The following is a 25,409-nucleotide window of genomic DNA, read 5'->3' as shown; positions in this document are numbered from 1 at the left end:
TTGTCTTTTTGAATTTTCCACAGAAACCTATAAGTATATCAGTATGAATTTTGTGTATGTGTTTTACCATGAAATGTCTTATACTTACCAGTTCATGAGATTCCTATCTACATTGTAGTTACGTGTAATTGTATGTGTGTATGTACTTCTATGTGAAGTTAAAATGTATGTTGCATCTTTGCATGATCTCTTGACCATCAGTTCAAGATTTCAAAGTCTTTCCATGTTTTTGGTGTTGATTGTAGAAACATACATGTCTTGGGTTTTTCCTCTGTTCAGCATACACACATGGTCTGTCATCTCACCTTGATTGAAGTCCTGTGTTCTTTAATATACAGGAACATACAGGAACATGCATGCTCATATGCTTTTCATATGCGTGTATATAAGATTGATTTGTTTCCTTGTGCATGGAAGTAAGTTTGAGTTGATTCTTCATGTGTAGAAGTATGTTTTTCCATATGACAATCTTCATGTGTGGGCATGTTTAATATGTTGTACTGTATAAATTTTTCTCAAGATATCTGTGATGATTTTGAAATATGATATTATCTTATATTCTTTGATGTTTGATATCACAAGCGGATTTCCTTTGTATAGATTGCTTCTCTAAGATGTTCATATTAAGCAATGCTCTTGAATTTTGAAGTTTTCTTAAAGATATAATTTTGCTTTTAGCTTGTGGGTTTCTGTGTTCTTGTTAGTATAGATAGAATGATATATGATATAATGTATTTTATAGAGTTATGTCTTCTTAGTCAAGTAACTTTGTTTCATTTGCATTGTTGTTGCGAGCAGAGATTATTTTTCATTGGAGCTATAATTCTAATATGTATGTATGTCTGGAGCTATTTCATATTTGCCTTTGCAGTGCTTGTTTCTGTTGTAATTTTTACTCTCATGTCTTTTCATTATGTTATTATATGCAATGCTTTCATATGTTTTCTTCTTGTCTTCTCATTCATAGCTTTCCATTTATAGAAACTGTTGTTAAATATTGCTTGGGCTATTCTTGCTGTTGCTATTTTATTCTTCTTCATTGCTGGTCATGTCATGGGGTATAATGTAGTTTTACATTCTTTTGAGATGTCTGAAACTATGAGGTAATATTTTCATGGTATACCCTCCCTCTCTTCCTTCCCCTGATAGAGATTTGTTTTTAGGATGTAAGTTGAGAGATATGGGTAACCTGTTTCAGTTCTCATCTATAGATTGGTATTAAAGTCTGTTACAGACAAAAGAGTGGTTGCCTTAAACTGTGACCATGAAAATATGGTTTCAAGACTTTGAATTGCCAAAACTGTAAAGATATTTTTTTGTGTTTTGATTTTATATTAAAAATAAAGTGGTTGCCATGGGAAAAATTCCCAAATATGAAATACCCAAATCAGCTGGGTTTTATGGAGATTTTAATTAATTCAAATAAGGAATTGAGGAAAGGGAGAGAGAGAGTAAGAGGAAATAATGGGAAAGGGGCCTAGGCCATTGGCCTAGGCCTAGGCTTTAAGAGAGACCAGTCAGTCTTTACTCCACTCACCACAAGATTTGTCCCAAGCAAGATTCCAATATTCAGAGAGACCCAGCTACTCCAACTAGTCTGAGCTCCAACTCAGCTACCAAGACTGCACTCCCTTTCAGAGGCCTTCTGACCTCCTTTAAAAGAGAATTTTCTCCTATATCACCTCCCCTAAGTTTTTATGTCATAGTAGACGTTTTCCAAAGGACTGACCATTCTTAATTCACATCTTGTTATCACCTTCTCTGGGTAGACTAAAACCTCACACCTCTTGCTAAGCTTGCTTGACCTTTTAGTGACTAATTTGACCCTCATAGGTACTTAGCACCTTTTTGTATTAGATCTAAAAATAGACCCAGCTTAAGGGTTTTAGATTTACTTTAAGTATGGGCTGGGTACCTTTTCATTGTTCAGTAAGGAGTTTTACAACTTTATCTTCCCCTAAAGTATACCTAAGTATGGGTGGAGTAATGTTAGAAGTCCCCACATTCCTGATCAAGTACCTTCATTGTTTAAAATGGGTTTAGCTTAATCAAATCTTCCGAAGTAGAGTCTGACGATTTTTAAGATTCACAAGTATGAGAAATTTTAAGATTCACAAGTCTTTGATAAGATATTTATCAAATGTGAGTAGATCCTTCAGTAGCATCCTAGGTGTTTCCCATCTTCCATTAATGTGGTGTTTGTACTTGTCATAGTCATGAAGTTAACTCAATAGCAACACAAAAACCAGAACCATATGAATGGAGTAAAGGGGGGAAGAATGAATATACACATCCCAGTGGTACATGGGAAAATGCAGCTGCACTAAAATCATTCCCAGAAAATAATAACATACAGGGAAAGGTTTGAATGAAGTTAGAGTTAACTGAACTTAGGGATATTTTTGATGTGATTAAATTCCTTAGTTTTTCTTTTGCAATATTTTATACCTAGGACTAGTCTTTGTTCTCACAAGGTTTTGTGTTGTATGTTACCCTTATGGAACTCAAACAAATCCTGGTTACAGTCCTTTACTACAGATGATATTTGTCATGTCATGTTGATGAAGTTAGAGGATAGATGTGAAATTGTATATTTCTCTCCTTCAATTTGTTCTTTAATATATTTCTTCCCATTTACAATCACTGTCTGTATAGATAGATACTTCATCAGCATTGTTATTCTCAAAGAATAATTTATCTAACAATTCTTCATAACTATTAACTCTAGAAATGGCAAATAATTTCTCTACTTTCTCATAGCTTTTTCTGTCCTCCATGATATCATCATCATCATCATCATCATCATCATTATCATCATCATCATTATCTACATAAGATTTTGTTTGTTCTAGGTTTAGGTATTCACTTTGCTCATTTGTGTCCCACACATCCCAATCAAAATGCTTGAAAAATTCATATGGTTCTTGTTCTACATTGGTATTTTGGTCCATTATTATTATACCATTTGGTATTGAATCATCTTGGTCTGAGTCTGACTCTAGATCACTGAATTCTGTAATCCTTATGTTTTTCATTGGATTTTGTTCAGTGCCATGTCAACTTATGTCAGATGTTGTAAACTCAGATTTCATGAGTTCATCTAACCATATGTCACTGGCTTTTATGTTTCCCAAATCTGTTTCTAGTTGTTTCTCATTAATAAGCTCCAGAGTTGTCTTTTGTGGTGATAAACTGGATGTTATGGGGTTAACTGCTTCTTGCAAATATGAAATGCTATTACTAAAATTCATAGGTTATACACTTTCTTCAGCCTCAAGGTTTTGTTCATCTACTCTCTCTTTTGACTGTTTGGAGGTAGAAACTTTTCCCTGTATGTTATTATTTTCTGGGAATGATTTTAGTGCAGCTGCATTTTCCCATGTACCACTGGGATGTGTGTATTCATTCTTCCCCACTTTACTCCATTCATATGGTTCTGGTTTTTGTGTTGCTATTGAGTTAATTGTTAATGATTATTTTTGCACTGCACTATTATATTCTGCCATTTGTATGGTTGAACCAGTTAAATTTTCTTGGCTTAAATCATTTCCCAAGTGATCTTCATTTAATTTTGACTGTATCATCTTTTCTACTTCACTAGAATATGAATTTAAACCATAGCTATTTGTAATTTCATATAGTTTTACTTGGCCATACCTCCCCCCTACATTTAGAATGTTGGCTTCATGGGAGTTTCTTGAACCCTTTGCTGTCCTGGCAGTTGTTGTACCCTCCATTCCATTCATAGTTTCAAATTTAACTGCTGTTTCACATCCAATACATTGACTATGATCAATTCTATCAACTGTAGACTTCCAGGTAAACATGGCTGCAATCTAGAAGTGAACTGCTTCTTCTCCCCCAGCACTGAACAGAACCGACTACCTTAAAGGAGCAAAAAATCATCTTTGGAAGAACGGAGGGTCTCTCCAGTACACCACAGCAACGAAGGTACGTGGAGTTTGAACATTTCCACACTATAAGAATGAAGAAAAGCTTGCACACAAATGTGAGCTGAGCTATGCCTCCCCCACCCCACCTACGGAACCAGAGTAGGGGCCAGTGCATTCACTGGAGACAGTGAGTGAGCGAGGAATGTCTCTGTTTGGGGGGGCACACCAGGGTCCTTGGGATCTAAAGAGGACTGCCAGGGAACTACCCCCCAGAGTGGTTTCACAGGAAACTCCTGCGCACTGGAGAGTGCTCAGACCACGGGGGCTCTTGCAAACTGTGAACAGCACAGAGACTCGAGAAACTCCCTGAGGCCAAAGATCCGCAACTTGCTGTAGTGGCTGTAGTGAGGGGGGAGGAATGCCAGGGTCCTTGGGAACTACCCCTCAGAGCAGTTTCACAAGAAAAGGCTGCTCACAGGAGAGAAGAGACCTCAGACCATGTGGGTGCGCTAACAAACTGTGGAGGCTGGGAGGAACCAACCTGAGGCAAAAAACACCACCACTTAAATCCACAGAAAACCCACCCATCTCACTCAGACCTCTGACTAAAAAGGAAATGGAAAACCACCAAAGGGATGGCTCATACTGCCCAAGATCAACCTTCCAAGAAGAAAGGGGGAAAATGACTATTGAAAAATTTTACAGAGGGTAAACCCAGGCTACAGAGGAAAAAGAGGATGAAATTCAAACAAAATCAAAACATGCCCCCCCCCCCCAAATGGAAATTATCCACAAGCTCTGGAAGAACTCAAAATGGAGCTTATCCAAAAGATGGAAACCTTCTGGAAAGAAAAATGGGAAAAAAATTCAGAAAGAGGTCAACAGACAAGAAGTCCCAAGTGGAGAAAGAACTGGAAGCCTCAAACCGAAGGGCACACCAAATTGAAAATTAAAACCAGTCCTTAAAGACCAGAATTAAGCAACTGGAAGACAGTGATCTTGCAAAACAGCAAGAATTAATAAAGCAGGGTCAAAAGATTAATGAATTAGAAGAAAACATAAAATATCTCACTGAAAAGGTGACAGACCAGGAAAACAGAGGAAGGAGAGACAATTTGAGAATCACTGGTCTACCTGAAAAACCAGAGATTAACAAAAATCTCGATGCCACACTACAAGAAATCATCGAAGAGAATTGCCCTGATATTCTCAAACAAGGGGGGAAAATAGAAATCAAAAGAGTTCACAGAACACCCTCTATACTAAATCCCCAAAAGACAACCTCCAGGAATGTAATCGCCAAATTCAAGAGCTTCCAAGCTAAGGAGAAAATCTTACAAGAAGGTAAGAAGAGAAAATTCAGATACAGAGGAACTCCAATAAGGATTACACAAGAATTAGCAGAGGCCATGCTAAGAGACCAGAAAGCCTAGAACACAATATTCAGAAAAGCAAGAGAACTGGATCTTCACCCAAGAATTAGCTACCCATCAAAACTCACTATATACTTCCAGGGGAAAGTGTGGGCATTCAACAAAATAGAAGAGTTACAAATTTTTGTAAAGAAAAAACCAGAACTCAGTGGAAAGTTTGACATCCAAACACAAAGAGCAAGAGAAACATGAAAAGATAAATATGAAAGAAAAGGAAAAGGAGAAAAGTGTTTGTGTTTTTTTTTCTGTTATTCAAAGTCTCTTCTATAAGGGCTACAATTAGCTCAAATTGTATATACTAACACATGGGGGAGATGTTATGTGTAACTTTCAAAAATTGTATGCATTAATAGAGTAATCAGAAGAATCACTCATAGGGAAAGATTGAGGCATTAATATGATTTGGAGGGGGAAAAACAAAAAGAAAGCAAAAGGGAGGGGGGTAGAAAGATAGATGGTAGTGAGATATACTTAAAGAAATAAAAATAAATTAAACAGAACAATCTTTGTCACACAAAGATACACACAGGAAGGGGAGAGGAGGAAGTCTCTCATAAAAAGGAGAGTAAAAGTGTGCTAATTGGAATTACTTAAACCTTACTCTCAATGAAATCAACTCTGAGAGGGAAGAGCATCTAGATCCATTGGGATTGTGAATTCTATCTTATCCAACAGGATAAGGGAGAAGGGAAAACTAAGCGGGGATTGGTGGGGAGGGAACACAAAAAGGGAGGGAAGGAGAGGGAAGGGGAAGGGAACAAAAAGGGAGGAGACAGAAAGGGAAGCTCAACAAGGGAGGGGACTAGGGGGATTGATTTAAAGTAAACCACTGATGTAAAAGCTTATAGCAAAAGAAGAAAAGTCAGAATAAGGGAAGGATATCAAAATGCTGGGGAATTCACAAACAACAATCATAACATTGAACGTGAATGGGACGAACTCACCCATAAAACATAGACAAATAGCAGAATGGATTAGAATCCAAAACCCTACCATATGTTGTCTTCAGAAAACACACATGAGGTGGGTAGATACTCACAAGGTCAGAATTAAAGCTTGGAGTAAGACCTATTGTGCCTCAACTTTCAGAAAAAGGCAGGAGTTGCAAACATGATATCTGACAAAGCCAAAGCAAAATTGACCTAATTAAAAGGGATAGGGAAGGTAAATACATCCTGATAAAAGGGAGTATATACAACGAGGAAATTTCACTAATCAACATGTATGCACCAAATGGTATAGCACCCAAATTTCTAATGCAGAAACTAGTAGAATTGAAGGAGGAAATAGATAATAAAACTATACTAGTGGGAGATCTGAACCAACCACTATCAAATTTAGATAAATCAAATAAACTAACAAACAAACAAACAAATAAATAAATGAATGAATAAGAGGTAAAAGAAGTGAATGAAATCTTAGAAAAATGAGAGTTGATAGATATATGGAGAAAAATAAATAGGGACAAAAAGGAATACACCTTCTTTTCAGCAGCACATGGCACATTCACAAAGATTGACCATGTACTAGGTCATAAAAACATGGCATACAAATGCAGAAAAGCAGAAATAATTAATGCAACCTTTTCAGATCACAACACAATAAATATAATAATCAGTAAGGATACATGGAGAGCAAAATATAAAATCAATTGGAAATTAAATAATATGATGCTCCAAAATCGGTTAGTTAGAGAAGAAATCATAGAAACAATAATTTCATTGAAGAAAATGACAATGGTTAGACATCCTTTCAAACCTTATGGGATGCAGCTAAAGCAGTACTCAGAGGAAAATTCATATCCCTAAGTGCATATATCAACAAATTAGTGAGGGCAGAGGTCAATGAATTGGACATGCAAATCAAAAACCTTGAATGCAAACAAATTAAAACCCCCAGAAGGAAACCAAATTAGAAATCCTAAAAATTAAGGGAGAACTCAATAAAATTGAAAGTGATAGAACGATTGAACTAATAAATAAGACAAGAACCTGGTACTTTGAAAAAACAAAATAGACAAAATACTGGTCAATCTAATGAAAAAAAGGAGAGAAGAAAAGCAAATTCACAGTATCATAGATGAAAAGGGGGACCTTATCTCCAATGAAGAGCAAATCAAGGCAATCATTAAGAGCTTCTTTGCCAAACTATTTGGCAATAAATATGCCAATCTAGGTGATATGGAAGAATATTTACAAAAGTATAAATTGCTTAGACTAACAGAAGAAGAAATAGAATTCTTAAATAATCCCATATCAGAAAAAGAAATCCAACAGGCCATCAAAGAACTCCTTAAGAAAAAATCCCCAGGGCCAGATGGATTCACAAGTGAATTCTATCAAACATTCAAAGACCAGCTAATCCCAATACTATACAAACTATTTGACATAATAAGCAAAGAGGGAGTTTTACCAAATTCCTTTTATGACACAAAATGGTACTGATTCCAAAGCCAGGCAGGTCAAAAACGGAGAAAGAAAACTACAGACCAATCTCCCTAATGAATATAGATGCAAAAATCTTAAACAGGATATTAGCAAAAAGACTTCAGCAATTGATCAGGAGGGTCATTCACTATGATCAAGTAGGATTCATATCAGGAAAGCAGGGCTGTTTCAATATTAGGAAAACCATGCAAATAATTTACCATATCAACAAGCAAACCAACCTCAGTATCAGCTTCTGGTATTATTTATTAAATCAATAGTTCTTTGAGTTTCAATGTTATTTATTTCTGCTTTGATTTTTAGGCTCTCTAATTTAGTTTACATCTGTGGATTTTTAATTTGTTCATTTTCTAGTTTTTTTAATTTCCATGCCCAATTTATTGAACTCTGCTCTCCCTAATTTGTTAATATATGAACTCAAGGATATATATTTCCCCTTGAGTACTGCTTTGGCTGCATCCCACAGATTTTGAAAGGATGTCTTATCATTGTCATTTTCTTCACTGAAGTTATAAATTGTTTCTATGATTTGTTCTTTAATTAATCAATTCTGGAGAATTGTAATATATATTTTCAAATTAATTTTTATTTGCCTCTCCATGTACACTTACTAATTATTATTTTCATTGCATTATCATCTGATGTCACATTTAATTTTTCTGCTCTTTTGCTCTTGTGTGCAATGCTTTTATGCCCTAGTACATGGTCAATCATTGTCAATATACCATGTTCTACTGAAAAGAAAGTGTATTCCTTTTTGTTCCTATTTATTTCTCTCCTCGTATCTGCTAACTCTAATTTTTCTAAGATTTCATTCACTTTTTGTACCCCTTTCTCATTTGTTTTTTTTGTTTGTTTTGATTTATCTAGTTCTGATAGAGGAAGGTTCATGTCTCCCACTAGAATAGTTTTTTCTATTTATTTCATACTTGAGGTCCACTAGTTTCTCCTTTAGAAATCTGGATTCTATGCCATTTGGTGCATACATGTTGAGTACTAATATTTCCTCATTGTATATAATGACTTTTATCATGATGTAATTACCCTTTCCATCTGTTTTGACTAGATCTATTTTTACTTTTGCTTTTTCAGATATCATGATTGGGACTCCTGCCTTCTTTTTATCAGTTGATGTCCAATAGATTTGGCTCCATCTGCTTACTTTTACCCTTTGTGTGTTTACCTACCTCATGTGTTTTTCTTATAGACAGCATATGGTAGGGTTTTGGTTTCTAATTCACTCTGCTATTTGCTTGCTTTTTTTGGGTGAGTCCATTCCATTCACATTCAGACTCATGATTACCAGCTATGTAATTTCTGGAATTTTGACTTCCACTCCTAGTCCTGTCCTTTCGTCTTTCACTATTTCCTTTTACATGTGTTTTTAATTGGTCCCCCCCAATTCCCACCCTTATTTTACTTCCCTTTCTACCCCCCTCCATTCTTATTCCCCTCTTATTTTCTTTATGGTCTTTTAAAACTACCCTACCATCCTCTCTCTCTCTCTCCCTTGTATTGCTTCCCTCTCCACCACTCTGTTTGTTACCCTTCTACTTCTCTAAAGGGCACAAATTGATTGTCTGCCACGATGGAATTATTGTTCTTCCCTTTTGAGTCAATTTTAATGCATGTAAGAATTGTGTATATCCTACCTCTGACCTCTTTACCCTTCCAGTGTATTGGTGTTCTCCCCCATTCCCACCATGCCCTTTTTATGACATATAAATTTACCCCATTTTGTTTCTTTTCCCATTTCTCTAGTATTAACCTCTTTTTTAACTCTAGTTATATATATATATACACACACACATATATATATATGTATGCGTATACATATATATATATACACATATGTATACACACACATATTTATGTCCTGGCATTTCATCCCATACAGTTTGTCACTGTTCCCTCTAAGTATAATTCTTCTAGCTACCCAAGTGATAATAACAATTTTTTAGAGTCACCAATATCCTCTTTTCTTGTAGGGATACATATCATTTTAACTCATTCATAACTTATTGGGTCCCTCTAAAAAGTTGTTTTGTTTTGTTTTGTTTTGACCTCCTTTCTTAATTACCTTTTGATGATTCTCTTGAGTTCTGTATTTGGGCATCACATTTTCAGCTCAGGTCTGGTCTTTTCTTTACACATTCTTGGAAGTTTTCTATTTTATTAAATGACCACACTTTCCTCTGAAAGAATTTTGTCAGATTTGCTGGGTAGATGATTCTTGGTTGTAGACCTATTTCCCTTGCTTTCTGGAACTTCATATTCCATGCCTTTTGGTCCTTCAGTGTAGATGCAGCCAGATCCTGTGTTATCCTCACTGTAGTTCCATGGTATCTGAATGATTTCTTCTTAGCAGCTGGTAATATTTTTTTTCCTTGGTCTGGTAGTTCTTGAATTTGGCTATAAAATTCCTGGGTGTTATAAGTTGAAGATTAAGTACAGGAGGTATTCTGTGTAATTTTCCTTCTTGCTCTAGAATGTCAGGGCAATTTTCTTGGATAATTTCCTGTAGAATGATGTCCAGACTTTTTCTTTTGTCATGGTCTTCTGGTAGACCAATGAGTATTAAGTTGTCTCTCCTGGACCTGTTTTATAAATATTCTGTTTTGTGGATGAGATGTTTCCTATTTTCCTCAATTTTTTCATTCTTTTGATTTTGTTTTATAGTTTCCTGCTGCCTTGTGAAGTCATTTGAGTCTAATGGTTGTATTCTAGTTTTTAAAGACTGAGTTTCATCCCTAGCTTTTTGGTCATCCTTCTCCTTCTGGTCTGATTTTCTTTGGAAAATGTCTTTCATTTTCTTTGCCTCATCTTTCATCTCCTTTGCCTCATTTTCAAGCTGATTAATTTTGGCTTTCAAGTGAGCATATGGTAGGTATTTTTCTCATTTTAGTTCAAGTTCCTCTGTTTCTAGATGACTTATCTTGCTTTTAAAGTTCTTTTCCCAGATATATTCAGCATTTCTTTATTTTGTTTTGAATTGTATTTTGAGTTCTTCCAAAGCCAGTGTCCAATTCCCTGGGGTTTCTGTGTTTTTGGTTTGTGTTCCCTCATCCTGCTTTGTTTCATTTGCTCTTTGTTCATTTCCTGGATAGAAGCTGTCGATTGTAATTTCTTTTTTCTTTTCCTGTTGTTTGCTCATATTTTCCCCTTCTTTCCTTCCTGTAGGTGCCTACAGTCTTGCACCTCTCATTATGTGCTGGATCTGTGGGTTTGAGCTTTTCTGTCCTTAAGGGAGTTCTTCTTTGCTATGTTGATTGTTCAGGTTGAGTCTTGATGTCAGATCTTCTCCATCTCTCAGCAGAAGCTGAAAAGGAACTTGGCTTCCCACCTTGTTATTAAGGTGTTCTATAGTCTTTGCAGTTTTCACTCCTAGAGCTTGATCAGCAAGGCTCTCAGAGCAGTCTTTTATGTTGAGTCCAGCTGGAGGGTTCCTTAGGTCTGTCCTGATGTTATATTTGGTTTTCAATCCCTAGAAACATTTTGTTTTTGATTGATGAGGAAGGGCTTTCAGAGGTCTGAACTTTTGCTGCCTCTAATCCTTCATCTTGACTCCATCTCCAGTTCCTCTCCCAGTTACAGATTTTTAATGATCATTTGAAAATATCATTGAGGAGTTTTCAGATGAAGACATTAAAGCTATTCATAACTATATAAAATGTTTTAATTCCTTTTGATTAGAGAAATTCAAATTAAAACAATTCTGAAGTACCACCTTTCATCTATAAGATTGGCCAATATTACAGTAAAGGAAAGTGATGACTGTTGGAGTAGATGTGGCAAAATGGGGACACTAATGCATTGTTGATTGATCTGTGAATTGATCCAACCATTATGGAAGGCAATTTGGAATTATGGAATTATGAAAATATGGAATTATGCCTAAAGGTCTATAAAATGATGCATAGTCTGATCCAGTAATACAGTGACTAAGTATGTATACCACAGAGATTTAAAAAAGCATAGGACCTACCTGTACATAAATATTTATAACTTTTTTGTCATAGCAAATAATTAGAAGTTAAAAGGGTGCCTATCTGTTGGGGAATGGCTGAACAAATTATGGTATATGATGGTGATGGGATAGTATTGTGCTCTCAGGAATGATGAACAAGATGATTTCAGAAATAGATGGAAAGACCTTCATGGACTAAAGCAGAGTATAATAAGCAGAACCAGGAAAACATTGTAAATAGTAACAGCAATATTGTAGAGTGATCAACTTTGATAGACTTAACTATTATTGGCAATTCAATGATCTAGGACAATGCTGAGGCATTTATGACAAAGAATGAAATCCACTGCTGAGAAAGAACTGTTGGAGTAGTAATGCAACTGAAAGCATACAATTTTTCAATTGTTTAAACAACTTGGATAATATCTTATATCTTATGTCTTATATGATAATACATGTGTATACCAGATATAATCATCTTCTAACACTGGAAGGACAAAGAGAAGGGAGGAAGGATATATGTTCAATTATATAACTTGGGAAAATTTGTTTGGAAATGGATTAACACATGGACATATGGCCTCTTCTTGAATCTGAAGTTCAAGGGTCATCTTTCCCAAGCCAAAATTCCTTAGAGTCATTAAGGTAAATCTTCTTTTGTCTTTCTACTCTTGACCATTAGATAGGAATAAGTCTAAATAATAAAAATAATTTATCTTAATACTTCAAAAATCGTTAATTTTACTGGTGTGGTTATTACTTCTTCCAGCAATGGAATTTAATTTAAAATACTTTAAAAAGAAAATAACTCTTATGACTGTGTTGGTTATATATATAGAAGAGATAGACCCATGTTGGTGAAGACGTGGAATGTGTGCAACAGTGTGCTGGAAGGGATTTCTCTCTTCCCCTTCTCCACTGCACCTGGGGAAAATGTTCACATGCTCTGCCCCTCTACCCAGTAGCCCAGAGTGAGCTCTTCCACCCTCCACTATCTGGGGTAATGAGGGGGACTCACAGGCATCTTGAAGTTTCAGTTTGGGCAGGTGATCTCTAAAATGATCACCACTGCTGGGCTAGACAATCCATGCTCCTAAGAAACTCACACACTAAGTGGAGAGAAAACACACCTCTTCACTTATAGAGCATGAGGAAAAACCTGAAAGTCTCAAAGATAAAGTAGTGGAAGATATCAATGTCCAGGGATACTTAGGGTCTATAAGCAATCTATGGACCTTGTGGTATATGAATATGAGTTTCTAGTTTCCTTAGTGAGAGAAGAATGGCCACTGTAGCTTCTCCTTTGGAGAAGACAGCTACAAGTAAAACTGTATTAATGAGAGACCTCAACTTTCCTCTTTCAGATCTAGATAGATTGAACCAAAAACTAAACCAGAAAGAAATGAAGGAAATGAATGAAATTTTAGAAGAATTGGGACTAAATTGACCTTAAATTCAGACATAAGAAGTTCAAAATGAACTAAAAAGAACAGAAATAGGAAAAGCATCATTTTCAGATCATCACACAACAAGAAAATATGAACCTTGAGGGTCGAGGAAAAGAGAAATAAAAATTTAATTGGAAACTAAATAATTGAATGCTGGAAAAGGTATGTTTCAAAGAACAAACTGTAGATATAATCAATAATTTCATTAATGACAAATATAATAAGGAGACAACCTACTGAAATTCATGGGATTCTGCCAAAAGAGTATTTAGGGCAGATTTTGTATAACTGAATTCTTTCATCAATTAAATAGAGAAAAAAGAGATCAAGAAATTGGGCATGCGATAAAAAATAGAGAAAGAACAAATGAAAAATCCCCACTTGAAGACTAAATTGGAAAGTCTTAACTAAAAGGAGAAATTAATAAAATTAAAATTTAGAGAATCATTAACCTAATAAATAAGATTAAGAACTTATGGTATGGAAAAAAAAACAAATAAAATAAATCAACTATTTGGTACGTTGATTTAAAAAAAGGAAAGAAGAAAACCAAAAAATCAGAATTAAAATGAAAAGGGTAAATAACCTACCTTTCACCACCAATGAAGAGAAAATTAAAGGAATCATTAGAAGCTATTTTGCTTAATTATATGCCAATATATTTGACAAGCTAATTGAAACTGATAAATATTTACAAAAATATGAATTGCCCAAATTAGCAAAAGAGGAAATAGAATCCTTAAATAATCAAAATATTAGAAAAAAGGGAATTGAATAAAGCATCAATGTACTCTCTGAGGAAAAATACCCAGTGACAGATGTAGTCACAAGTGAATTCTATCAAACATCTAAAGAACAATTAATCCCAATGCTACATAAATTATTTGGGAAAATAGGCAGAGAAGGAATTCTGCCAAATTCTTTTTATAACATAAATATGGTACTGTTACCTAACCCAGGAAGAACAAAACAGAAAAAAATTATAATTCAATTTTTTAATCAATATAGATGCAAAAATATTAAATGAAATATCAAGGAGACTATAGCAATATATTACACATTTCATTCAATCTAAGTTGAATTTATACGAGTAATAGAAGTAATTGAAACTATGAGCAAAATCGACCATTTCAATAACCAAACTAACAGAAATCACATGATTATTGCAATGGATGCAGAAAACCTTTGAAAAAATACATTAATTCGTATTTAAAATGCTAGAAAGCATCACAATAACTGTAATTTCTGAAAAATGAGAAGTAGTATCTACCTAAAGCATCAGCAAGTATCATCTGCAATGGGGATAGTTCAGAAGCCTTCCCAGTAAGATTAGGAGTACAGCAAGCATGCCCATTATCACTTCTATTATTTGATACTGTATTAGAAATCCTAGCTTTAGCAATAAGAAAAGAAAAAGAAATTGAAGGAATTAAAGTAGGCTATGAGGAAAACTAAATTATTACTCTTTGTGGATGATATGATTGTATACTTAAAGAATCCTAAAGAATCAACTAAAAAAACCTAGTTGAAAAAATTAATAACTAATAAAATTATAGGATTAAAAGTAAATCTACACAAATCATCAGCTTTTTTATATATTTCCAACAAAGTTCAGCAGCAAGAGATTGAAAGAGAAATTATTTTAAAAATGACTCTAGATGATATAAAATACCTGGGAATGTAACTTCTAAGACAAGTCCAGGAATTTTGTGAACACAGATACAAAATACTTTTCACACAAAGTCACATCCAAACAATTTGAAAAAAAAAATTAATTGCTCATGGGTAGGTTGCACTAGTATAATAAAAATGACAATTCTACCTAAGATAATTTACTCATTAAGTATCATAAAACTATCAAGAAATTATTTTATAGAATTACAAAAATAAAAAAAAATCACCTGGAATAATAAAAGATCAAGAATATTGAGGGAATTAATTTTAAAAATGTAAAGTATGGTGGATTGGTCAGACCAGATCTTAAACTATACTGTGAAGTAGTAATCTTCAAAAGTGTCTGGTTTTGGCTAAGAAATAAAATGGTAGAGCAATGGAATGGATTAGATACACAATATACAGGGTTAATGAACTTAGATAAACCCAAAACCCAAGCATTTTTAATAAGAAATTACTCTTTAACAAAGCTGCTAGGCAAATGGAAAAACAGTATGGAAGAAAGTACGTGTTAACCAATATCTCACACACTATACTAAGACAAAGTAAAAATGGGCATATGATTTAGACATAAGAAGGGATAAGTTAGGGGGACACAGAATAATTTACATGGCAGATATTTGGAGAAGGGAAGAATTTATATCCGTGTATGAGATAGAGCATGATAAGTTGTAAAATGAATAATTTTAATGATATTAAATTAAAAGCTTTTATAGAAACAGAAAAAAACCCTAATATAACCAAGAGTAAAAATGGAATGACAAACTTGGGAAAATCTTACAACAAATTTCTCTGATAAAGGTCTAATATCTCAAATCTATAGGAAATGAAGTCAAATTTATAAAATTAGAAACCATTCCCCAGTTGATAAATAGTTAAAGGAAGACATAAAAATGTTCTAAATCATTCTCAATTGGAGAAATGCCAATTAAAACAACTTTGTGATACCACCTCACACTTAACAGATTTGCCAATATGACAGTAAAGGAAAATAGCAAATGTTGGAAGGGATATGGAAAAATTGGGACACATGCATTTTGGTGAAATTGTGAACTGATTCAACCATTTTGAAGAGAAATTTACAACTATATTAGAGAGTTTATAAAACTTTGCACAACTTTTGATCCTGTAATACAATCATTAGGCCTATGTTCCAAAGAGATAATAAAAATGAAGAAAGGACTTGTTTGCACAAAAATATTTATAGATGCTCTTTTTTGTGGTAGTAAAGTATTGGAAATTGAGGTGATGTCTGTAAAATGCGGAATAACTCAACAAATTGTGGTACCTGTTAGAACTGACTTAGAGTGAAATAAGTAGAGCCAGGAGAACATACACAGTAAGAGCAATATTATACAATGATCAACTGGGAAAACTTGGTTACTATCAGGAATGCAATGACTGGGATCATCCTGAAAGTCTATGATAGGGATTGCAATCCAAAACCAGAGAAAGAACTGTTGGAGTGGGATAAATGCAGGTCAAAGGATATTGTCTTTCATATCAGAGTATTTATGGATTGATTAGGTGATTTTGGTTAGAGGATAAAGCTTTGATCTTATACTTAAGAAGATGTAGATTTAAATCCTGCAGCTGAAATTTACTTGCTATGTGACCTTATAGAATTCACTTGACTTTGGTTAAATCATTTGTAAAATGGCAGAGGGCCTTGAAGTTTCTTTGCAGACCTTACTCTGCACTCTCCAATAATAACAAGGAGGGGGAGGGAAACAGTAACTGGAACACTTTGGCTAAAATGTACAGAACCAGAAAATGATCTGTCACAGATAAAGATGGAAAGATTGGGCGAAAGTCCATCAATTATGTGTCCAAGAATCAACACTCAAAAGATTGAAACTGGAAGGAACCATTGTGATCATCTAGTCTATCAATATCTACCTTCAACTGGGCCCTTTCTGCTCTTGTTAATAATTATACTCCACCCTTAAAGATTCCCTATCAAACCATGAGAGTTACTTCCAAATCTTTTTTTTTTCCTCTCCTCCATTTTTGAGCTGTAAACTTTAAAGATTAAAATTTAGGGGAGACTGAGGCAAGATAGAAGTTAGTTTCTCTCTGCAAGGAGTATATATTTTATGAGGTTTATTAAAGGTTAAAGATGAAAGAAAATACAGAATAAGAAAGCACATGCCTAGGCCAGAGAGGCCTAGACTAGATAACCTCACATCATGAAAGAGACGCGTCTGCTCCAAAATGGAAGTCGAAAACAGGCCTAGCCTATTCACAACCAGGTTTAAATACCCCATCTCGCTCTCGGCCCAGGTGAGATTTCAGTGAGGTTAGAGGGCATTCTGGGGAAGTGGAGCAAGGATTTCTGGGGATTGAAGTCCTGGATTCAAGTCTATTTTTACATCACCAAATCAAACTTAAGGGAGATGCCCAAGCCTCAAGAGATTAATCCTCCCATGGCTTCCTATTCCATGACTTAATTCCTCAAGTCATAACATTAACTCTCCTTTCTTCTGAATAACAAGACAAACACAGATATCTCAAATTGATGTTAACTCCTGCTCCTTTTCCCCAATCAGCTCCCACCACACTTTGTCAGTCACCTGTCACCATCTATCTCAAGCAAGACTTTTAAAACGGACTTTGATTTTATTGAGTTCTTCCCTATTGAAGTTACTATGATGTCTGTCACCAATACCACTATGTGTGCCAAAAGGCATAAAGGCAGAATCATAAATTGATAGATTTTTCAGAATTGGAAGGATTCTCAGAGAATATGCAGTCAAATTTGTACCCAGAAAGGAAGACCAACAAAATGAGTAGCTTTTGCTTGAAGACTTCCAATAAGGGGATCTAGAAACTCTTCAGGAAAAATATTTTACTTTTGGATATCTTTAATTGTTAGGAAGCATTTCCTCATATGCAGTCAATTGTTACCCTTCTGTAACCCTCAACGTTTGTAGCTGGTTTATTTCTTATCATTTGTAATGAGGAGAACAAGTCTCATTCCTTTTCTATTAAGAGGCATTTAAACCTTTGAAGAAAGTTCTCATGTCTTTACCCTTTCGCATTGAGTCTTTTTGTTCTCAAGTTGAAAATCTCAGAGTTCTTTAACTGATCTTTTTTTTAGTTTCATTTTTTATTTGAAAACTTTTATTAATTAATTAATTTAGAATTCTTTCCATGGTTATATGATTCATGTTCTTTCTCTCCCCTCCTCTCACCCCTCTCCCATAGCCAACAAGCAATTACACTGGGTTTTACATGTGTTTTACATACTGAATTTAACTGATCTTCTTAAAGGATGAAGTTGAACCCTTTGAAATTCTTGTTACTCTCCCATTTAATCTACTCCCTTCACCCCACTCTTAGACATGAAGAAAGGAAAGGGGAAAGGTCTATTTCTTATATTATGGGTTTTAGTTCTCCAAATAGGATGAAGGTCAGAGGTCAGATACTTTTCAATAAAAACTGGAGATATAAAATGTTTACCATAATTTAAAGAACTCTCCATGTATTTTAAAGATGTAAGATTGCAAAGGAGTTCTGGGGTGATCAGCAAACACCTGGCCTTGGTTGACTTGCGCTTTCTTTATCAGTGGCAATCCAGTTACAACTATCATGTGAGCACTGAGCAGCTCCATGGAGAAAATATTTCCATATTTCCTGACAGATGGAAAAAAGGTTACTTTGAGTTGATAACTTCCACTGACTTTCAGGCTATTTTTTGTCTGTACTGTTATCAGATATTCTAGTAATGTGAAACATCAATTCCAAGGAAGTCCACTCAATTTAGTCTGATCCAATTGCATTTCATTGAGTTTAGCTTAACCCACCGAACACTGATTCATAAGACCATGACCTTGGTGTGAAGGAACACTTGTGGGAAGGTGGCAGTGCCAATATTATTAGCTAGAGTTGAACAAGTAGACTAGGGATCAGCAGACACCTGGAATAACTTGTTCAAAATCCTAAAATCAGAAACCTGGAGCACTGATTATTTTTCTTTAACCCTTACCTTCTGTCTTAGAATCAATACTGGATATTGGTTCCAAGGCAGAAAAGTGGTAAGGGCTAGGCAATGGGGGTTAAATGACTTGCCCAGGGCCACACATCTGGGAAGTGTCTGAGGGCAGATTTGAACCCAGGACCTCCCATCTCTAGGTCTCTCAATCCACTGAGCCACCCAGCTGCCCCCACTGGAGCACTGATTCTTAAACTTTTTTGTGGTGTTGTCCATTTGGTGGTCTAGGGAAGCCTATGGATCCCTTCTCTGAAGAAAGCTTCCAAATACATAAAAGAGAATATATAGCATTATAAAGGAAACCAAATGTATTGAAATGTAGATATAAAAATAGATTTTAGGAAATGCTCAATGGTCCCAGATTTAGAGCCTGTGATTCAAATGTTTCAAGGAACTGCAGAGGCTTCATACTAAGATTTCTGCCTGTCAGTCAATTAATGAATATTTTTGAAAAGGCTACTCTGTGCCACACTATGCCTAGTGCTGAGGATACTGAAAGAGCCATAAGACAGCCCCTTCTCTCAAGCAGCTCCCCTCTCATTTTATAGACAATTATAATATCTTACTTATAATATAAACCTACATACCTATCCAGATCTCTTTTTCATTCCATCTCTCTGTCCATCTATCTGTTCATCTATCTTCTGCATGTCCACAAATGTCTAATGTGCTCCAAGCATTGTGCTAAGCCCTATAAATGATTAAATCATTTGATCTTCTCCACGACACTGGGAGGGAAGTGCTAGGATTCTTCTTTTTGAACAAAAGAGCAAACTTAGAAAAGCCGAGGTTCAATGACTTTGCATAGTGATGATGATGAAGAAAATACCCTCATTCCTCTTTTTCTCTAAAGTTACAAAGCACTTTTTACATGTCATCTCATTTGATCAGGATGACAGTTGAGAAGGGATCTCAATGGCCATCTGATCCGAGCCATACAGAAAAAATTACTCCACAATGACTTGTCCCAGAAGTGATGAACATGTGGGTTTCTCCGAGTCGCAAAGGAGGTAAATGTCAGAAGAAGGAGGGGAACCCAGCGCCCCGCTCTAAACCAGAAGTTTCCCCCCCGCCCCCCATCATAAGAGGCTGTTTCCAGGTAGAGTCGAGCAGGGATGATCACATGCAGGCTGTAAGCCACCCAGTTCCTCTGCCCCCTCACAGCTGGTGGATTCTTGCCCTCCCCTCGCACTCCTTACCTCCTGGATGCTGATATGGGGTTTTTTAATGTCTATCTGAAAGACGTTGGCAAATATGGGCAGCCGAAGAGGCCCCGGGGGGTATTTAGGCTGCTGCCTCCTCCTCCTCCTCCTCTGCACATAACTGGCCAGGATCAGGAGAATGGCAGAGAAGAGGACGAGGGTCTGCAGGGAAGGGAGCACGTTTCCTAGAGGGAGCTGCATCCTCCTCCAGCTCCAGCACCAAGGCCAGCCCAGCCAAGAGAGTTCTTCTACAGCAGCAGCAACAGCAGCAGCAGAGGGGCCACCAGGACCAAGAGTTCCAGGGAGAGATCAAGCCTGAGCTGTGTCAGTTCCCTGGGTTTGCTGAGAGGGCGGGGTTTTGTGAGCCAGCCAGTGAGAGCTCCACGAAGTGAGAGCCTCTCTTCCGTGCCCCACCCCGCCGCCCTCAGCCAGGACTTGCCTCCAGAGAGTAAACACAAGCCTCCCCAGGAAAGGAAGCCGGGGCTTGTCCCCTGGGAAGTGGAGAGATTACTTGGCAGGAGTGACCAGGGGAGGCACCCACACATGAACGGACCCTCTAGTAGGTCCCATATCACAGAGCCACAGCTTTGGGGCAGGAAGGACCCCGGAGAGTCAGCCTCTGCTTTAGAAGAGAAGAGGAAAAAGTCTAGACAGATCAGGAACCTGACAAGGGCACCCAACTCTGTGTAGGTTTCAGAGCCTGGTTGGAGCCCAGCTCAGCTGACTTCAAGGCAGCCTTCTGCTCCCCAGGACAAGCTGCCTCTGAAAACAGGCTTGAGAACTAAGGTAGAAGGAGCCGGGGGACCCGTGAGGGCTACGTGGGGTTTCATGAACTCGACTGGGAGTAAACAATTCCAGCTTTATTCAAATAATTTCATTGAAGTAATGTCTGATTAGAATAAATGGTGATAATTAAAATAAATTCTAATTCAATTAGAAAAATTGAAATGAAATCTGAGCACAATTAGAATACAATTGTCATATAATCAGGAAAGAGGATATAACTCATAAAATTCCAATTTAACAAAAGTAAATTGGAATTTTTGGAATAAATTCATACTTGTATGAGTTTTCTTTTAAAGCTAAAACCCCAGTCATATTGGGTGATGTGTTTTGACAAAAGCTACTTCCACATCTATTGAAATCATCATTTGATTTCTATTAATTTTGTTACTGGCATGATTAATTATGCTCATAGTTTCTCTAATATTGGACCAGCAATGCATCCTTTGTTTAAATCCTCCCTGGTCTTAGTGAATGATCCTTGTGATATATTGCTGTAGTCTACCAGCTGGTATTTTAATTTTAGATCTATATTCTTTCAGTAAATTGGTTTATAATTTTCTTTTTGGTCTTCCTGGCTTAGATATCAGAATCCTGTTTACTTCATAAAGACAATTTGGGATGAATCTTTCTTTGCCTATTTTTCTCAGTGCTTTATATAGTATTGGAATTAGTTGTTCTTTACATGTTTGGTAGAAACATTTTTGGTCCTGAGGATTTTTTCTTAGGTGTCTCATTGATGGTTATTTTTAATTTATTTTTTATAAAATGAGGTTATTTAAGTATTCCATTTTCTCTTGTGTTAATCTGAGCAATTTCTGTTTTTGCAAATATTTATCCATTTCACTTAGATTTATTGGCATATAAGTAGGCAAAATAGTTCTTATTTATCGATTTACCTTTTTCTGCTTAGACAGTGAATTAACACCATTCATTTTTGATACCAGTCATTTTATTTTTCTTTCCTTTTTAAAATGAAATTAACAAATGCCTTATTTTCTTCATTTTTTTATAAATCAAATTCCTACTCTTCTTTATTAGTTCAAACCTTTTTCTTACTTTTAGCTTTATTAATTTCTCTCTTCACTTTCAATATTTCCCATTTAGTTTTTAGTTGGAGATGTTTGATTTGCTCTTTTCCTAATGTTTTATTTGTACATCCAATTGATTGGTCTGATTTTTCTCTATTTTGTTGATGTAATCCATTAGAGATATGAAATTACCCCCAAGTATTGCTTCGGTTTCAATTCACAAATTTTGTTATACGACCTCATTGTTGCCTTTCTCTTTAATGAAATTACTGACTCATCTCTATCATTTGTTCTTTGACCAACCCCTTTTGTAGAATTAGAATATTAAATTATTTTTTAATTTTAAATTTGGCTTTCATAGCCACTATTTATTTTAATTTTTATTGTATTATTATCTGAAAATGATCCATGAATTATTTCTGCTTTTCTCCATTTTGCCGAGAGGTTTTATGCCTTGTGGCCCCTTACTATACATTTTCTTTAGTGAATCACAATACATTTTGCTCCACCCCCTTACCTTTACTGTGTTTTTGTCATCTTCCCTTACATTCATTTCTTGTAAACAGCATATCACAAGATTCTGATTTTTAATCCATTCTCTTGTCTGCTTCTGTTTTTTTTGGGGGGGGGCTTCATTGCATTCACATTCATAGCTATCAATACCAATTGTGTATTCCCCTCTTTCTTATTTTCCCTTTTTATTCTGCTCTTTCCTTTTATTCTGTCTCTCCTCACAATTTTTTTAACCACTGCCTTTCCCAGTTCACCTTCCCTTTTATCCTCTCCCACACATAACTTTTCTATTCCTTACTTTCTTCTCTAAAGGATATGTTTCTATCCAGAACTGAGTATGGTTTGCTATTCTCTCTGATTCAATTCTGATGATAGCAAGGTTTAAACACTGCCTTTCACCAACCTCATCCTCCTCTCCACTAAAATAGATTTTTCACACATCTTTAGGTAAGTTAATTTATCACATTCCATTTCTTCCTTCCCACTTCTCTCAGTATAAACCCCTACGATACCCCTCAAATTTTTGTTTTGGATTTAATAGTATCCTAGTCAATTTACTACTACAAACCCCATAGTCGTATACTCCTTCTGATTGCCCAAATAGTGATTTTAAAAATTTAAGAGTTAAGTATTTCAGGTCTCCCCTACAGGCTAAGCATGGGTGGTGTCTCTCGAGGAAGAGCACAGATTTTGTAGGGGACAGGATTAAAGGTAAGGCCAGGTAGGGAGTCCAGACTCAGCTGGGTGTCTGGGGGAGCCTGGAATGTGAATCTCTGAAGCAGGAGCTCAGCCCGAGCCAGCTTTTCTCCCAGGCAGACCCTCTTCCCTGAAAGGCAAAGAGATTAGGAATCAGTGAATCCTCCAAAGCATGGCACAGACAGTATGTCAGGGTATTGTCTCAAGGGCCCACATTAGGGAGTCAGATCACCTAAATCAGAGCACTGAGGAGAACCTTCAAGGTCATCTGGCCCAACATCCTCCATTGACCAATCAGGAAACCACTGGTTTTAAGTGACTTGTCCAAAGTCACAACCTAATAAGTGCCAGAGGGGGAATTTGATGCCAAGGCTTCTCAATTCCAAGCCAGTCACCAAACTCTGAACAGTTGAAATAATGCATCTCGAAGCAGAGTTCCTTCCTCTGACACTTACTAACTGTGTGATACTGGACAGTCACCACCTCTTGGTGTTTGAAACCATTGCTTAGGTCTGGAAGAAACAGAGAAGGTACCAGCCTGCCTTGTGAGAATACTGTGTTTGGCAGGTCTTCCCAGGGAGATAAGACTGCAATGGCATTGAGTCTGCTATCTCAGAGCCAGCTTGACTTGAACTACTGACTTGACTGAAGGAGGAGGCTTTGGAAGAAGGAGGCAGAATGTGGACAGACCCCATTAACTTGGAACTCAGTGGGAACCTTAAAAATTCTCAGACCCTACTTCATAAGGTTGGGTTAAGACCATTCCCCACTTTAAACAATGAAGTAACTTAGATCAGGAATGTGAGAACTCTACTTCACCATACTTAAGCATGCCTAAGGGGAAGATAAAGTTATAAACTCTTTGCTGAACAATGAAAGATACTTAAACCCATACTTATAATAAGGCAAATGTTCTTAAGCTGTGCCTATTTTTAGGACTAATACAAAAGGGTGCTAAGTACCAATAAAGGTCAGGCAACTTGTGAACTTACAAGGAGCAAAGAGGTGAGAACTTACTCAGAGATTCTAGTCTACACAGGTTTGAATTACTCAAAAGATTAGTCTTCTGAGGTGTAAACTAAGAATGGTCTGTCCTTTGAAAAACATCTACTGTGATTGGTAGATGGGAGAACTTAGGGGAGGTGACATAGGAGAAAATTCCCTTCATAAGGAGATGAAAATCTGAGATTAAGAAACAGTCTCTTGAGAGAGGCTCTTGAGGACAGTCTGAGAGAGGCTGTCTCTGGCTGGAACTCCCTCTGAAGAGACTCTGTCCCTCTGAATCCTTGCTTGGACAGATCTTGTGGTGAGTGATAAAAGACTGACTGATACCTCTCTTCCTAGGCTGGCTCATGCCTGCCTAGGCTGGTATAGTCATTTTCTCATTATTTCCTTTTTCTCTCATTCTCTCCTTTTCTTTAATTCCATTTTTGTATTAATTAAAATCTCTATAAAACCCAGCTGACTTGGGTATATTTGAATAATTGGGAATTTTTCCCTGGCAACCACGTTATTTATTGATTTAAAAACAAGACAATGTAGTGAAAACATATTTTCTGCAGTCACAATTTACTCATCCACTCTTATATCTACTACAATTTATATCTTCCACTATTTTAATCATTACAAGTTATGGCCTCAACTATTTTAATTATTACATCAGCCTGGATGATATCTAGGAGCTAATTGCACAATTGGTCACCTGCCAGGGGAGCATGAAGAATACTCCCCACTCCTCCAGCTCTCCCAAAACTCATTATTTCTGATGAGAGCATGTCCCGGTGCAGCCATCAGGAGACTGAGCCTGTGTGCCAACCCCTTCAGTGCCATGACAAGAGCTGGTCTCAGCAGCTGTTTGGTGTCATGGAAAGCAAAGATGGCTTAAGTAATAGTCCTGTCACTTTACAGCACCCCTGAGAGCCCATCCCTGAGGCTGTCCTGGTTCCTCTGAGACATGGCAGGCAAGTCAGCTGCCCTCCCTCTGCCTTCCTCTTTGCATTTGGAGGAAATGATCTGGTAAAGGCTCAAATCTAACTGGACTGAGGGGAAGCCCCTGGAGCCAGGGAGAGCACAGTGTATGACTCGCCTGCTGAGAAAGGCAGAAAGGACTCTCTTTTCTTAAATTCACCATTCTCCAGAAAATGTTCTGGGTTGAAGGTTTCAGGGGTAGCCCACTCCTTGGGGTCCCTGTGCAAAGAAGTCATATTGGTCACCACTTTGGTCCCCTGTAAATAAAGAGAAGGGAGTGAGTCCAAGAAACTTTGATTTGGAATGGTCCTGGTCACCCTCTCATTTTCCAGACTAGAGAATGAGGGTCAGAGAGCAAAG

At 36.5% G+C, this 25,409-nt stretch overlaps 2 protein-coding genes across 6 annotated transcripts in view; both read right to left on the bottom strand.

Moving 5' to 3' along the window:
- Window positions 1-20,461, bottom strand: part of LOC100031971 (cytochrome P450 2J2-like) — a 67,576-nt gene extending 47,115 nt beyond the window's left edge. The window contains exon 1 of the mRNA XM_056815041.1: window positions 20,056-20,461. Within this exon, the coding sequence (XP_056671019.1) occupies window positions 20,056-20,259 (204 nt within the window). The 5' untranslated portion in view covers window positions 20,260-20,461. The remainder of the gene's footprint in view (window positions 1-20,055) is intronic.
- A 442-nt stretch (window positions 20,462-20,903) lies between these two features.
- LOC100031960 (cytochrome P450 2J4-like) overlaps window positions 20,904-25,409 on the bottom strand; it is a 153,002-nt gene continuing 148,496 nt past the window's right edge. For all 5 annotated transcript variants that reach the window (XM_056815036.1, XM_056815037.1, XM_056815035.1 and 2 more), the window contains 2 exons: window positions 25,168-25,306; window positions 20,904-23,211 (listed from right to left, as the gene is read on the bottom strand). In XM_056815036.1, the coding sequence (XP_056671014.1) occupies window positions 23,030-23,211; window positions 25,168-25,306 (321 nt within the window). In that variant the 3' untranslated portion in view covers window positions 20,904-23,029. The remainder of the gene's footprint in view (window positions 23,212-25,167; window positions 25,307-25,409) is intronic.

The sequence above is a fragment of the Monodelphis domestica genome, chromosome 2 (genome assembly GCF_027887165.1).
Source record: "Monodelphis domestica isolate mMonDom1 chromosome 2, mMonDom1.pri, whole genome shotgun sequence".
NCBI lineage: Eukaryota > Metazoa > Chordata > Mammalia > Didelphimorphia > Didelphidae > Monodelphis > Monodelphis domestica.
The sequence above is the reverse complement of the archived record's forward strand: the minus strand, read 5'-3'. Positions and strand labels throughout refer to the sequence as shown.